The sequence below is a fragment of the Delphinus delphis genome, chromosome 5 (assembly GCF_949987515.2).
Source record: "Delphinus delphis chromosome 5, mDelDel1.2, whole genome shotgun sequence".
NCBI classification, from domain to species: domain Eukaryota; kingdom Metazoa; phylum Chordata; class Mammalia; order Artiodactyla; family Delphinidae; genus Delphinus; species Delphinus delphis.
The window spans coordinates 112,549,120-112,566,451 of NC_082687.1; the positions used below are offsets into that span (position 1 = coordinate 112,549,120).

The 17,332-nt window shown below is 35.1% G+C and overlaps 1 protein-coding gene across 12 annotated transcripts in view; it reads right to left on the reverse strand.

Moving 5' to 3' along the window:
• CAMK2D (calcium/calmodulin dependent protein kinase II delta) overlaps nt 1-17,332 on the reverse strand; it is a 274,602-nt gene that overhangs the window by 35,465 nt on the left and 221,805 nt on the right. For 4 of the 12 annotated variants that reach the window (XM_060012916.2, XM_060012920.2, XM_060012925.2 and 1 more), the window contains exons 9-13: nt 13,494-13,588; nt 11,046-11,168; nt 10,733-10,816; nt 10,250-10,292; nt 6,902-6,939 (exon numbers count right to left, since the gene is read on the reverse strand). In XM_060012916.2, the coding sequence (XP_059868899.1) occupies nt 6,902-6,939; nt 10,250-10,292; nt 10,733-10,816; nt 11,046-11,168; nt 13,494-13,588 (383 nt within the window). Of the gene's footprint in view, nt 1-567; nt 610-2,562; nt 2,623-6,901; nt 6,940-10,249; nt 10,293-10,732; nt 10,817-11,045; nt 11,169-13,493; nt 13,589-17,332 lie in introns of all 12 variants that reach the window. The other 8 variants (XM_060012913.2, XM_060012915.2, XM_060012919.2 and 5 more) reach the window with 3 other exon arrangements.

The following is a 17,332-nucleotide window of genomic DNA, read 5'->3' on the forward strand; positions in this document are numbered from 1 at the left end:
TTAAACAAAAACAAACATACTTCACAAGAAGTGAAACTCTCTGATTATCCTCAAATCCATGCCAAACAACAAAAACACCACAAACAACAGGGAATTAAAAGAAAACAAAAAGCACACTATGACAACAGAATGAATAAAATTCAAAAGCAGCATTAAATTTAAACAAATAACTATGAACTCAAGTTGATTTTTTTGAAGATAGTGGAATGACATAGCAAGAAATTCTAAAATTTCATGCAGAACACATCTAAAGTACAATGCAGACAGGCATGGGGGGGAAAACCAGATGGAATTGCTTAAGATACACAGTCATCTCGACATACAGACTTGTTAACTGCACTTTTACTGACTAATTGCACCATTCATTTCTCTTTCACAATGTGATTCATTTTTGTTTTCAAAGAAATATGTGTATAGTTCCAGATAAATTAGGCCCAAAAGAAAGTATGGTAGAAAAGGGCAAGGGTTTTCTTTCCTAATTTGAGATTATGAATTAATTTTGCTTTGAATATTTGATGAGATGTGTAATCTTATTAAAGCAAGATGATGTTGATTCTTTCTGAATACCTTGTTTCCATCAGGGTTGTGGATTACAGTAGTTTGGGGCTCCTGAGTGAGAACAAAATGGAGAAAGAAACAGTTCGCATCGGTAAGTACATTCTTAACTAGTGCAGGGACAGAGCAGAGTGAGCCAGCTGACACAACTAAATAGTGACAAGAGCTTAAGCAATGTTAACTACTGTCAGAGGTTGCAGCTGACAAGATCTCTGATGAAAGATCTCCCTGGTGAGTCCATGAGATACAGCACCTCAGTACCCAGCAGCAGCATGCACGAGACCTTATTCGTGATCAGTATACAGACAAGGCTTTGAAGTTTGGAGACCTAAAGAGGCACTTGCTGTTTCACAAAGTCCTATATCTTTAACAAACAGCCTGTTAATATCTGTCCCATAGAAAACTGGCCAAGGGCACTGGAGATTAGAACTTTCTGAGATGATCTCAAAGTCTTTGTGAAGATATTTTACAGCTGTATTAATTTGAGAACAAATTATGGTGTCACAATACACAGATAAATACCCTTGGGAAACCTAGAATCACTGGACAACACTTAAAAAAGGGCTATCCTAAAGAATGTATTTCACAAGTCCATAAGAAATTCTGAGAAACACTGAAAAGGTTCTAGAACTAATCATATAAACACTGTAATTTGAGACACAATGCTGTTAAATCCCATGTTAATTCATATATATATAAGAAATTTCTGTTTTATAGACTGACATGAAAGATTTGTTCGTAAAGTCATGTTTCTCCATGAAGAATATATTATTTTTCCTATTACTTTCTACTAGAAAACTGAAGAAATAGTCCCAAGCGGAAAATAACAGTCAAATAACTGATGTAAAAAACGATTCAGTGTCAATACATCAACGGCATGCTTGGCACTTTCATTATATGATGTCCTAGCAACTGGGAGTTACTGCAACCCATGGAGAATGCTCTTCAATCATAAGCACTCTGCCCACTAGACTATCTCATCTCCACTACACTTTATGCTGAGTACTTAGAAAGCATATTTACTGCCGTCCTTCTTCCCTTCCCTGGCTGGAGGTATGATCAACACTGTCTTTTTTTGCTAGTAAGTAACCTGCTATCTTGATGTGTCCTTCCTTTAAATGTTTTTAAATTGAGCCTTCTGGTTAACTCTAGTGGGACAATCTCCCTAACATTTTCCATTCATCTGAGATTAACAGTACACAGGACAGTAAAAAACCATTAACATTTCTGAAACTCATAAATCAAAACATGGAATAATTTGGGGAAAACATTATGGAACTAAGAACACTGAATGCCAGTATTCAAACCTTGAATTTCAACATAATATGGTCTCAAAGTGTTAAACTGATTGAGTTGTTAATAGTGTGAATTTGATAGAAATGGAAAAAACTGATTCCCATTGATAATTCAAAGCTCTGTGCTATGCAATTTCATCCTTTGGATTAAAGTGAAACAGTGATAATTTAATTTAAAACACAACAAACAAAAAGCTTTAAATTATCCAGTGCCTCTTTATCTCAGAAAGTGAGGTCTTACAAAGCCCTGCTGTCATAATAAGAGAGAAACAGGAACTCTGAATAAGGTCCACATTTACTTTTGTCTGGCAGTAATCCTCTTAGCTCTCCTTGATGTCAACAGTTGCGTCAGGAAAAGAAGAAACCACTCTTTGCATATCTAGAGCTATCATCAAAAGAAGAGCTAAGAGCAACCAAAGCGCATTCTACGGTATTTCTAAGGCAGCATGCAACACTTTTAACTGAAGACCACAGCTATCGTCAGTACAATGGTCAACAATGAAATGAGGTCATCTCATGTTAGAAACACACTGTTTGACAACTACCTTAACAAAAAGAAAAGAACTTTTCTCATATCTTAGAAAGCAAAAACAAGAACAAAATCCAAAAAAATAAAAATAAAAAATGTATGTATCTATATAGTGAAAGCAAATGAGAGAAACACCAAAAACAGTAAAGAACTTAAGAAGGGTTACAAAGAGTCCAGGTATACCAGCGCCGGGGTAGGAATATTTTCTTTGGGGCTGGTTACCACGTTGGCTTTGTTGTTTATCTGTAGGTATGCAGAAAATAGAAACAGAGATGCCTTAAACCCCTCGGTAGCCAATGTCTCTATACACAGCATGTCTACGTGGAGATATAGACATGAAAATAAAGAGCCACTGAAGATGAATGTGAAAGACACGGTGATGACTGACAGGAATGACGATCAATTCTAGTCTCCGATGGTCACACCCGGGCTAGGACTGTGTCTGTGATGGTGGAATGACAAAACGGACTTGGCTGCTTTGGCTGTGCCACCTTAGCAAACAGACAAAGAGCTGCTTCAACGGAGCTCAAATCAAGTGTCAGAGTATGAAATAAATGTAAACATTTTCATACTCTGCAGGTTGGATTCTGTTCCCCAGCTTCCAATTTTCACTGTTATGAATACATTCCTTTTTTCATTTGATCCTTGAGCCTGGAGTCACACATAGACTGTCTTTCTCTGGGCAGCCATCATCATTTTGTTTAGTAGGAATCAAATTAAAAACTTAGGTCTTCCGATGAAATGCAGGCTTTATAGTAAAATATCTTAACATGATAAGTCTGGGTCTCCTTTAAAAAATACATCTTCAATTATAAATGAGCAAATCGAACTCCTTACTATATTCTGGATGCAAAATGACTTTATTTTTCACAATTGTTTGAGAGGAAAACACTATGTATTCTATCAAATTACTGCTATTGTTGAAGACTATTTGGTAATACCATTCCCTTGCTTTAACATAATTGGTTTTGACCTTAAAGAAAGATCATTATCACTATGGAAGCCACTCTGAAAACAACTCAGAGGGTCAATAAGTATTGTAATGGCCCAGAGAAGACTTTGTTGACAAGTGGCAACTTGAAACTACAATTGAGTTTGGTTACTAAAGAATCAGAGACTGAAAAGTAATACTCAACATTCATTTAAACTCATGCATGATATTGTGATTATCAAACAAATATAAATTAACATTTATTTTCTTGCACTATATTATCTAGTTGTTTTCTTTACATATTATTATCTAAAAAATACATCCCATAATTTTAGTATAAATGTACTTAAGGACTTAAAGAGAAAAACATTCTGCATAAAATAAATGAATACCAAATGAATATTTATAAGCAATTACACAAATTTAATTGTTTAGACTTTCTAAGCATTCTTTTCTTTCATATTTTATACCTACAGATCACACTGAAACTGACACTGAGAGGAAGACAGAAGGTCCAAAAAATTAACTTGGGTACGTAATAATTTGCTTTTCTATTCATTCCTATTTGTGTGACTATTTGGTACCAGTATTATTTAAATACACTATAACACTGCGCTCAGTGACATGCAAGAAAAGAGAGAAAACTTGGTGCCCTTTACTGGAAAACTCTTTAAATATTAGACCATCAATCTATGTTTCGAGGATAGTTTAAAATTTTTCTTTAAATAGAAGTGTGCAGAATTTAACATAAAATTTGTGCAATAGCCAAAAAGATAAGAGATAATGGAGTTTATTAAAGAAGGGTCAAAATTCAGTATTCACTTTAGTACAGAATATATGAGAAAAGAGGAGGGACACACATGCAAATAATTTCCTATTCAGGAAGAGTGCTTGGCAAAACACAGCTGACTTCTTATCAAATGATCAGAAGTGTTTAAGATTAAAGCCCACAGGTATTTAATATAATCCATCTAGTTTGTATCAGTGATTGCAAAGAATGAAAGAGGAATATACTGAGATCTTTTCTGTTCTGAGATATGAGACTTGATTTTTTTCCCTAGGTTGTGGTTGCCAAGAACTGCTTTATTTTAGTGGAAATATCTCACGGGCATACCTACGCACACAAACATAACCGTATAAGCGCACACACATCAACACACACGTTCCCACACACGTTCACACACAGATACACAGCATACACACACTGTCGTCTCTTCCAAATGAAGGCCATTCTGGCTGGATGAGCCATCCTTTATTGTTAGGCATGGCAAATATGAATTAAATGAATATGTCCCTCAACCATCACTTTTACTTGTGTTTAAATGTACAGTTAAAAACATTTTGGTTAAAGTTTAGCTTAATGATTTTTTTACTGTAGAAAATCTTTTGAAGGTATTTGTAATATTGATTAATTTAAAATAACAGGAGAATTTCTAGGTAAAAGGCTAGGAGGACTTCCTTTTAAAGAATCAGGTATCAAGTATGGGCTCAACCACAGCTGTCTTTTAAATATACAAGAGCTCTGGCACTTCTGTTTGTGAAATGTATTTATTTTATATTATGGAAGCAGAGTATTTTTATTTAAAAAATTAAATGAAACCAGATATTTAAATTATGCGCTGAACTATTCTTACGTTATAAGAATAATAAGAATAAGGCATGGGCAAGATATTCTTATTTTTCAGGTGTTGAGCTCATTCAGTTTTAAGGTTAATAAATATTTTTTCCAAAGGTGCTTAACTTGGATGAATCCTTGTAAGATCACTTTCACACAATTTATAAAACTCCATGGTGGATGCATTCTGGTTTATCTGGACTAAGAATCACTCCTATCTTAGTAATCATGATCACCATTTAAAAATAATCCTATAGTGTTCCTTCACTTTTCACAATAATTATAGACATTAATTATGTCATGGTTTCTTCAGTTTTAGGAGAAAACTGCACTTTTTTAATAGCATATGGATGACGGTATAAACTTTTTACATATTTCAAAAATTCCATTTCAAAGAAAAACAATAATATTTGAACATGGGCACTGTGTTTGATAGTTAATTAACATTAACCTGTAATGATCCTATACTTTCTCCACTTACACTAACTTAGGCAAATAAGATTGTTCTATTCCTAAGTATGAATTTTCACAGGAGGAGAAATCTGGCAGATAGAGATCCTCACCATCATCTGAACACTCGAACTGGACTTCCTTTTCTGAATTGACCAGTCAAAGAGAAAGGAAAAGAAACAAAATATGACCGGTTGAATTTTTAAAGTATCAAAGCATGGAGCACAGAATAATTTTGTCTTTAAAGGTGAACTATAAGTTGACTGGAAGAAAAAAGTTCTGGAAATGTTTCTTTCTATATAAGGATAGTAGTAAAAATAAATGTCTCAATAGAAACTGTGAGCTCTGTATCACCAAACAATACAGAAAAACACAAGGGAATAAAACATTTGGAAAATTTAAAATATCACATTTCCACCAATGTTACATTGGGAAAAAAGCAGACATCAACAGTCATTACTGAACTTTAAGTTGAATAAACTAAGCAGAAGGAAGAGAATATTACAGGTTGAGGACAGGAATTAATCAAAGGTAAATGCCAACCTAACGGGAATCACAAGTGCATGGTCACCATAGCTCTGGAAATTCCCAAATCACACACAGACAGGTGCTGAAGAAATGACTGGGCGTGAACATGAGAAGTGACAGATGATTTTCTAAGTTATATATTCAAAATGAACTGACCACTTGACTTTGGGTCAAGTTTAAATGTTAGAAAGTTAATTAATTCCCAAGAACGTTGAAGTGTTCATGAGGAATGTAGGTGTCTGCCAGTGGAAGAGAAAGAAAAGGATTAAAGAAATAAAACATCGAGGTAATACTCTGGAAAGATAACAAACACAATGCATGTATAAGGTTATATTCAATCAAAGGTAAATTCCTATGAAACAAAACAGGATCAGTAGAAAATAAGCTGTACTATTTTGTTTAGAAATCCAAGAAAGTCAAAATATTCTGCCATTATCTTTCTTGGAAAATTTTTCTAATTATTTGTTCAGGATATTCATGTTAAGTCTGTCTCAATACCTTATGATAGAAGAACAGGAACAATTAAGACCTTTATAAAAACTGCCCAAGCAGAGAAATACAGTTCATTTGAATTTTGATTTCCTAGACTCAATGATTTGATTTTTCCCCCCCATGGGCTATAAATTTCAGCAGCCTTCAAGAACATAGCATAACTATTTGGAAAAGCATTTGGTTTTCAGGGATTTTCAGGTCACCATGACAGTTTGAGGATGTAGTAAAACAGAGAGGATTTAGACGTTCAGTTTCTATGGTAACTCCATATAAAGTCTTATTTTGTCATGATTATTTAATATATAATAAGTAGAAAAAATGCAGCTTTTCTTGGTATAAATATTAGTCATTCCTGTACATTAAATTATTTTATATTTCAACCTGCATCCTTTATCAGGAACTACAAAAAGTATAAGCTGCAATGACTTAGAACTTATATTTAACATTTAAAAATAATCCAGCATCTGAAAGTCAGAAATGAGTTTACGAGCACCTGTTTAACTTACCTTTACTCCATCTGGTTTCTTCAACAAACTCTTGGCTGCTGCAAAACGAGAGTAAAATCAGTTTAGTGAGTTATCCATAGAAACCGATAGCCAGGCAACAAAACAGGTTATTGTTTCCTTCTACCACCTTTACTGATTTATGGCCAACATATGCCAAGTTATCAAGGTCACATTGATGAGCGCGAGCTTACAGGACATTGAAATACAGTATCACTTTTCTTGGTCTTGCCACATCAAATTTAGAACTAAATTCTTATTTAGTTCATTGAATATAATTGGACACTTTGCCACTTATATTATTGGACTTTATTTCACTGTTGGCTGTGAAAAGGATACTGGAACTTTAACTGGACTATGCTTTTGTAATCCAGAAAGTTGATTTCAAGTCTTTAGACATCAGCTCACAGATTGTATTACATGTTCATTCACACCAAAAGTATCAGTTCTGCCACTTAAGTCCCTCTTCCTAGAGGTTTAAAACTCATTTGTGACAATTTTCTCTGGCTAAATAACATTCTTTTTAATAAATATATATTTGAAATCAGATAATTTCATTTTTACAAAAATATTAATAACTATACTTAAAATGAAATGGTATATTATTGACCTAGAGCAAATTTTTTAAATGCTTAGCATATGACCTTTAAAAAAAGGTATTATGTATTTCCTTATACTTCAAAATCAGAATACAAAGGTCATAGACAAAAGCCTTTTACACTGAAAAATTAAAAATCATAAAATTTGAGGCGAGATAGAAAACAAAATGAAATCTTCAAGTAAATCAGAGAACTCCTAAAGTACATGGTCTTACATGAAATTTTACTTTTTTGGAGGGAGCTTTTAGCATTCCTTCTGTTACTGAACTCCTTGAGTATATTAAAAAGTGAAGTGAAAAATATACTTATGAATGGGTACATACACGGTGAACAGATTATGTAACTGTCAACGACAATTAGTAGATCAAGTGTAGAACATCCACAAACATGTAGGACAAAGTACACACTTATGCTTCCATTTAATGTTAATTATATATATATAGTTATTTAAGTACATCAGAATAGAATTTGGTATCTGAAATGGAAATACCTAGCTATAATAGAACTGCATGAACATGTAATTTCCTGACATCTGTTTGATTTGGGCCATTATTTTGATAGCACTTTGATAAATTTTAAATTTATTTAAAAGATACAAAAATGTTAATTTTATTTAGTCTTTAGCAACAAAGCTATTAATTTATTATTAATAAGGCTGTAAGAAATAGTAGCCTTAGCTATAATACTGTGTACCTGGAGCTAAGAAGCAATATTAAGTAAATCCTGTGGCAGTTAATAGGTTAGAAAGCAAACTCAGAATAATTGGAATTGCAATAGCAAGCGAAGAGAAGACAATGATTCAGGGTAAGCAGGGATTTGGCCTGGGAGATGCAGAAATGTCCCTTTTGCTTACTATTCACCTTACCTCACAAGAAATACATTCCACATAACGGGAGAAAAGAAAAAATAAAAACAACTTTATAACCATATACTCATGGACAAGTTACTTTAAAGAGCATGTCTGGCAATGAAACAGAATGAATACTCAAAACTAAAATGCAATATCAACTATAAGATGTAACTGCGTCTAATGTTATATCAGTTGGTTTTGAAATGACGGATTAAAAAAAAGTTTGCTTTTCATGCTAAGACATTCAGAAACAATATCATATCCACATATTAGTCGTGAGTTTTTAGTTTACACGATGATGACAAGGAAAATGTGAGGTAAAAAGCTTCTATACATGGGTACATATATTACTAAAGGCCCAATTTATGCGTGAGACTTCAACAAAATGTACAATCTTAATTCTGGAGATTTTTTCAAGTTAGTTTGTCATTAACAATACATACCATATAAATCATCCTACTTTTTAGTGATTCACTAATGACTGGGCCACAGTGAATATTAACTTATTTGAATATAGCATATATCAGTTAATATTTAATGAGATACTGAACTCACCCATATAAATGTCAACTATATTAATCAACTGTTCATAAAACAGGTAACTTGACAAAGGCAGTAACAAGATTTTACTACACCAAACAAATTGGACAAAATACATACAATTGACTAACACAGTCCCTCAGTCTGTAGTGTTACTCATTGTATTATCATTGTTGCTGTTTAACAGGTCAGTGGAAGCCTTTGGAAAGCCTCCTATGAACTCACATTATATACAATGGGAGACAAAAGGTGACCATTTAATAAAATGGTAAACAGTAACTAGAAATTGGTTGAGAAATTTGGAAAACATGATAATGATATGGATCATCACCTGACATCACTACAATACCCAGAAGTGAAGTATGTAGCAGGAATAAATTACTGAAGACATAGCTGGACAACTTGATGCTGCAGATCACTCTTATATAAACAGTAAGCAAAGTAAAAAGGTAGTATTTTTGGTATAATCGTCTGACAATTGTTCCAAGTTTAAACAGCCAAACAGTAAGCTTTACCAATGCAACAGTCTTGCTGCTTCAGTCCCTCTCCATACATGAGACTGATGAGCTTTTACCAAAATTTTAGTTTTGGAAACCTGATCCTTTGAGGTAACCTATCAAAAAAAGGAGTTCCAAAACTCAGTTTCTGGAAAAGGTATATACTTTATGTTGACTTTGGCAAGTCACTTCTACAATAAAGAAATAGTTTAGCTTTTTTTAGCCCATTATTTAAACAAACTTATTTTTACCAAGAAATCATTTCAAGGAACGTTTATTACTGTGGGGTAGGTTCTCTGTAAATTCTTGAGTTTAGATACCTTTGAAAGTTGTAATCATTCTTATAGCAGGCCAAGATACTACAGAACTGTACTTTCAAAAGAACTTAGGCCTAAGAGAATTGGGTTCCTCAATAATGGCCTTCTTCTAAAAATCTTGCTTACTGGGATTCCCTGAGAGAATGAGACAAAAACAAGAAACTATTCATAGTTATTACTTTATGAGATATCAATTAATTCTACGTTCAAAATGCTGAGCTTCCAGCTGAGGGGAGGACGTAGTTCCAAACTGTGTGCACCCCAGCAGGGGTGACAGAGGGGTTGCGTGTCCTGCTCCAGTGCTGACTAGAGGTGGGGCTGCCTGGGTGCCCTCGTGGAGAGTATAGTCACGGGCCTGACGCCTCTACGAGACAGCACCCAGGTAAGAGCCTCATGGCAGCCACAGGCGTGGAAGGAATCCATGGCATACATTTGCCATCCCCGAACAACAGTGTTTTTCTAATTATTAAAGAATTTAAAATTAAATTCCAAAAGAGATACCAGAGAGGAGAGGAGGGGATCAAGAGCAGAGTTCTTAACGCGTGTACCTGAAAAGTTCCTCGTAGCCAGCATAGTGGTCAAGATGGCACCCTGTCAGGGCGATAAGAACACGAAATTAATGCTGCCTTTGCAAATCACTGGCCTAACAAAGAAGCAGTGTTTGACAGTAAGTCTTCTCCTAGCCTTACTTTCAGTCAGGGCATTTTTGTCTGTTTTTGTTTTTGGTTTCCTGAGAGTAGCAGGCCTATGTTTCTCATAATGCTGGGACCACCCTTGTGGGTGCGGCCAGATTCCAGTTATTAACCTGCACAGCTGTTTTCCACTGAAGGGAGGGACCATGGCACGCATGGCCAGTGATCCTAGCTCTTCATCGTAGCTGTAATTCCAGTGTAGATTCCATTTCCCAAAGACCCAGAAGAAGAAGAGTACTGAGGCTTACACATTTAAAAGCCTTTGCTCCGTTCTTCACACAGAACCTCACTGCTCACGCTGCCAAATCTCCCTCCTCACAAAAGTGGAAACGTTCTTACCTTCAGTTTTCTTCTGGCATTGAATTTCTTCAAGCAGTCAACAGTCTCCTGTCTGTGCATCATGGAAGCAACAGTAGAACGTTGCTGGAAGAGGAGAAAAATAAACTTAATTGAGGATGTTTAAAAGATATTCATTCCTTAACTTCATCAAATTTTTATTAATGGTGCCTGCATCCATCTGACAGACTTACAAGCATTCAACTGCAAGAGTTTCCTAATAATGAATTTTGCCAAGACTATTTGTAAGACAAATTTTAAAGGAGAATGTATTTTTTATTTGCTCTCCTGAGATCTTCGGAGAACTGTCACTTACACAGATCCATGGGTGTTTCAGTGCCTCCGAGGCTGTGATACGCTTGGCAGGGTTGATAGTAAGCATTTTATTGATGAGGTCTTTGGCTTCAGGAGTCACTGTGTCCCACTCCGGTGATGGAAACTTTAAAAATATGTTTATAAAGGGTTTAAAAAATAGATACACTCAGTGGAACAGAGAAGAGCCAAATATACTAATAATTTCCTTAAGCAGTGAATTTCTTGTATAAGTTAAATTGTATCTACATATAGACAAACTGATGTATATATATATATCCCCCCTCTATGTATATATCTATATATTAAGATATTGAGTGTAATTGATAAGGGACAAACATGTACACTAAATTGCCATAACTACTGATACATTCTTAAATTTGGAAAAATAAACTCAGTCTTCTAGTCCTCTCAAAGCGTATTTGCTTTGATATGAAAATTCAATTTTATGCAGCCTTTCGCGTAATTATGCAATTTTGCAAAAGTCAATAAAGCTGCGACATTGTCACATCATCATGCTACTATGCCAAGGTTCAAAATAATGTGTTACGCCCTTCCACAACTCATCAAGAGTAATAGCAGAGATAATAAAACAGCTTCAATTCCTGTTCCCAAACTGACCTATAAATTGTCGCTATTTGGAGTGCAGCAGTGAGAAGAAATTTGAGACTACAAATTTGAGCCTCAGCAGGATTTCATTTTAACACTTCAAAAATGATAAATTTCACCAAAAGAAAGTTCATGAAATTTACTCTCATAACTTCTATTAGTAATCCGTTTGTATAGTAATAATACGATAAAGAGATTTATTCTAAATTTCTGTGTATAAATTTTTGTTGATAATTATGTAACCTCACTTTCACTTAATAAGCATATTTAGTAGAAATAATATTCTTGATAGGTTAAGAAAAATGTATATCGCATTAGTTTCTAAATAAACAAAATATCAGGTTCTTTTCTCAATTCATGAATTTTTATAGACAATCTTGAGAAAAAAGGCATTGTCACTGTGCCTTAATGGACTTAAGTTAGTGCACTTTTAGTAGTCATAAAATGGGCAGTTTGTGATCCATTGGCAAAAGGAAACATAAGAAAAATGATATTGACTCTTTAATACTTGCAAATTTTTGCCAGTTTAACTTTAATTCCAGAAGTTTATTTTGGGCAGTTGTAAAAATTGCTAATCAGGAACTACTGAAGAAACACTCAACCCTGCTTCTTTATGATGTGCAGATCTTCTGATAGAAAATGAGGGGCTGGGTTCAACCTAGATAAAGGTGGGCCCTTTTCTTATTTTTCTAACTTTCACAAAGTCATTCCTTCACATTCACCAAGCAGTGCATTGCAGAGCTGTGTCTTCCCAGAGAGGTGCTTAGTTCTAGTCTGTAAAGATGGTGAATGTGCTAGCTTGGCCAGGTAAATTATAATCTGGTTTAGTTATCATTAGTCTGGCTAAAATGGAATGCTTCAAAATTAAAGATTTCAAATACCTGTGATACACACATCCATCTGAATGTTACGTTTAGTCAGAAATGCATTGGGGAGGTCATGAGACCTGATACGATATAATACAGACTTCTCATAACTTTTCTCACAGCCACATTGAGCTTTTAACTTGTACACAGAAGGTGGACCCAATATTGCCTACCACTTAGCCCACTTAATAACACAGGAAGAGCATGTCCAGACCTTGCATTCTGACTTCCAGAGGACTGTGTGAGGTAAAACCAGAGGAGGTGGTAAATCATTTACAGACATATTTATCAAAGGAGAGAAAATTATACCAAAGAGCACAAAGTTAAGCCCTAAAGACAAAGTAGATAGGGTCTTGCTCTTCAGATACAGAACTTAATTCATACGCCTACTTTCAAATATTCTAATTGTAAATGAAATGTATTGGAATTGTGATTTTCAAATATTTTTCAATTGTGAGACCCATTCTTCATATCAAGGCTCTGAGAGAAGCCACTGGGTAAACAAAACAAACAGTCAAAACTGACAGAATGAAAAAAAAAAAAAAAACTGACAGAATGGAACAATGTTCTATCTGATACATGGATCACTGCAAAGTATTGTTGGTATATAATTATGTGATAAGCATTTGAAAATATCGTTCAGCTAAACAGGTAGTAACCATTTCTAAAGCAAAAATCTTTTAATTTTTATATGTTTTAAAATGCACTAAGATCCAAATGCTTGGACAAGCAAGGTCCTTCCTTAGAGACTTCAAACTGTTTTCCTTTCAATCTTAGGAGATATTGAGCTAAAAGGAAACAGAAACTGGATATAGATGCTGTATTTCTTATTCTTTATCCCCCCTTCCCCTAAGAGAGAGGAAAATAATAAGGGACATTATTGAAAATTATGGTTAAAATAGCAATGAAAAAAATCTGGTTCTTGGTCAATAAACAAAAAACCCTCGTCTAAAGCTGGATGAACATTTATTACATACATCATAAGCTCCAGCCTTGATCTGCTGATAGAGTCTGTGCTGGTCTTCATCCCAGAAGGGTGGATATCCAACCAGTAGAATGTAGAGAATGACCCCTGGAGGGAATGAGCATATTAACATAACGTTAAGTCACAGACAACAAGAAGTTAAACGTGGCAGATCCACAATGATATTAAGCCACACCCATTCAAAGAGGGGAAACTGGATTGTTGGTAAACTTCAGAGAGACATGCTCTGATCTACTCTGAAGTGTTCTGTGGAGGGTGAATGCTGTTCCCCCTATGCTCAAGAGCTCGGATAATGCGGCAGGTCCAATGCATGCACCAAAGAATTCTAAAGATGCACAGCAGGACAACGCTGAAGATGAAGCTCACCTGCCATCGTGGCTGACACATTTGGCCTCGCTGAACGCTGCCTATATATGATCTCTCTGCGCTTTTATCTATTTAGATACCATGTGATTTTAGTCACTTTGTAGGTTGACATTTAAAAACATAACGTGTTATTTATTTCCTTAGTCATTTTGCTGCTAATTAGGACATTTTGTAGAGCAGTTGTGCCCTGGTTATAGATTCATGCTCTAAATAGTCAGGGTCCCTGGGAGTGTGGATAACATATAAAGAGATGAAAATCCTTTTCTCTTTAATGACCTTAGTCTTCAAAAATAGAGTTTTTCAGTAAAACAACTAAACCAGTGTTACTACAGAAGAGTATATGTTACAAAGAAGGAAAAGTAAGAGGAAAGTGAAACTGTACATAAAATTCAAAGTATTAAATACTCAGCTTTAAGACAATTTGAGATCTTTTTCATAAATATCAATATGTAATTATTCACAAATTAATTTAATCAATACATGATTTAACTTTTAAATTAAAAATTCTTGCATTTGCTTGTTTTTAACTTGCCTTGAAATCATATCTGGGGTCTAAATTTCTCCCAGGACTGTCCTTTTTATCATCATATGTCCCTTCCTCTACTTTTGAAATACTTTATTACCCTGCTTAAGGTCTTCACTTTCTTTTCTAGCTCCTTGTCTTGGAGGAAGATCTGCCATTACTCTGACGTCTCCTGCTTTCGTTTCTCTTGCTGAGTCCCCTTAACTGGGGAAGCCTGGGAGAGGTGGTAAGACAGGTGATACATTGACTGAAGTGACTGAGTCTTTTTTATCCCTTTGCCAAAGCTGGTCTCTTCGTTTCCTTACCTTTATTCTGTTAGTGACACCTAGCCCTGCTCCTGTCCATCAGACTTGACATCTGTATACGATAAACACTGTTGCAGCTAAAATGGCTTTAAACAAGGGTTTATTCACCCTAGACTTTTCTAACCTGCTTCAGGAAGACTCAGTTCAAAAGCTGATCACTACTGGAATAAAGCATTTTAAGCAACATTCTTAAATAAAAACCCAACAAGGCTTTAAATTCAAGGTTTAAAGTTACTTCACCACAGTGGAGTTTAAAAAAAAAAAAAAAGGACAATGCAGAAAATCACAATATATTGGTACCTCACCTTCACAACATAAAAATATTTTTTCCATCACTACATTACAGACTCAATGTGCATTCATTTAAATTTATTTTCATATTTTTACTAACAGAGGCATCTAATGACAATGATAACAATGATGATGATGAGAGTCTGTGTTTGTGTTCTCAGGATGCAAGAAGAAAAGAGGATGCACCTAAGTAGTTTTAACCCTCTGCTATGGTTTAGGGGGTGAAGAAGAAAATCAGCTTTGTAACTGGAAGAGTCTATAGCAATTTTCTTTTTCTTTGTGAAAAATTATGGAGTAATTTTATTCAGTAACATAGCTTAATAACACAGGCTGCATTTAAAAATTTTTTTAAACATCTTTGTTGGAGTACAATTGCTTTACAATGTTGTGTTAGTTGCTGCTGTATAACAGAGTGAACCGGCTATATGTACATATACATCCCCATATCCCCTCCCTCTTGCGTCTCCCTCCCACCCTCCCTATCCCACCCCTCTAGGTGGTCACAAAGCACCGTGCAATGCAGCTGCTTCCCACTAGCTATCTATTTTACATTTGGTAGTGTATGTATGTCAATGATACTCTCACACTTCGTCCCAGCTCACCCTTCCCTTTCCCCGTGTCCTCAAGTCCATTCTCTTATAGTAATTTTTAATTAGACATTTTTCTAGTAAACATCTGGAGTTAGACTGTTATAAAATTATAAAGCAGACTCACAACTGTGACATTTAGCGTTCTGGACCTAGGCCTGGCCTGCTTCTGATGCTTTGTTCTTGTGCATTACATCTACTGGTAGACACTTGGTATGTACTTCTCTGGGAAGGGGAGGCTCACAGACAGTTCATTCCCCAAGAATCAGCAGCCACTGTGTAGATAAGTGCTCATGATTTAATTGCTTGATTGAGGGATTTCTACGAAAAATGTACTTTTAATAAAATAATAGCATAAATATAGTAGATTTAAAAATATTTTCAGGCTGGAAGATTTAAAGAAAAGAGCTACATAGACATTACTGAGCAGACTGATGTGAAACTGTCAATGCCTATTTAAATAAACACTGTTTTGTAAGCTTACTTTGCCTTGCTCATTACACTAGATTCCAAGGCATTTCTGGGTTATGTGCTTCTTTGTGGCTCTATTTTCTGAAAGTACAGAACAACGATGAGAGTAGTGGCATTAATAAGGATAATATTAGTAAATTTTATTGCAGATAACACTTGCTGAGCACTTACCTGTGCTTTACTGCATTACCTCATTTAATCTCTATACAATACTATGAGGTAGATGTTATTGCTCCCATTTTACAGATGAGGAAACAGAAGCCGAGAGTTTAAGTGACTTAATTGTTTGAGCCACAAGCAGCCTTGACAAAGTCATGTCTTAAACATCACCTGCAGCCACCTTTTCTTTACTTATGAACCTTAGCCAGAATGATCATTTTAAGTTTTAAATTGTTTGTGTTGTCTAATTAAGAGGCCTTGACTTTCACTAGGAAGGTTTCAATACGGTTCTGCCTTAAATATTCCCTGCAGCCACATGTTCCTTTAGCTATGCACTTTAACTTGATTATTTTAAAGTTTTTGTTGTCTATTTGAGAGTTCTTGCCTCACTAATAAAAATCCAATTTACATTTTCCTCATAATCCTTACATTTTACTTTTCTCCTAGGTCAGAGAAAAAAAGATGGTACTAAGACATCTATAACTAAAGCACTAATATCTTTAAAAGCCAATCAAAGGGTCTTCATTTTCTTTGCAAGAACACTTCAGGGGGTGATGTGACCTCCAAATGTCAGACGTCTCTCCTGATGTTAGCCCTTCATGATCACTGCCTAGATATTTCATTAGGGGTTACAAAATAATAATGATATTCTAATTCTATTACACCTTCTTTAGTCTAAGAATAACTCACTTCATCAGCTGTCTGGTTACCCTGAGATATAGTTCATAGAGGAAAGACAGGGTAATTAATTTTTTCTATCTTTATTAATCAGTTTTCAAAATAATGCCTTGGTTCCCCAGCATCCTCCAAAGGCTAGGATTTCTGATGCATTGAGACCATTACTATGAATGCATGGACTTAACCTTATTTGATGCTTCGATCCCTTACTGTTATTTTGCTTATTTATCCTCTAGTTATCCCATCTTTAACCAGCAGAAGACTCTTCAGTTTGGCTCCTGAGTCCTGTTAATACAAACTCTGTGGCCTTTAATAGTTTCCCTTCTTTCTGGTTATCACCAGATGCTCCTGGATAATCTTGTACTTTTCCTAATCCAGACTTGGAATCAGCCACTTCTATAAGGAATCCTGATTTCTTATAGTGGCAAACGGTATACAGAGACCAAGATTG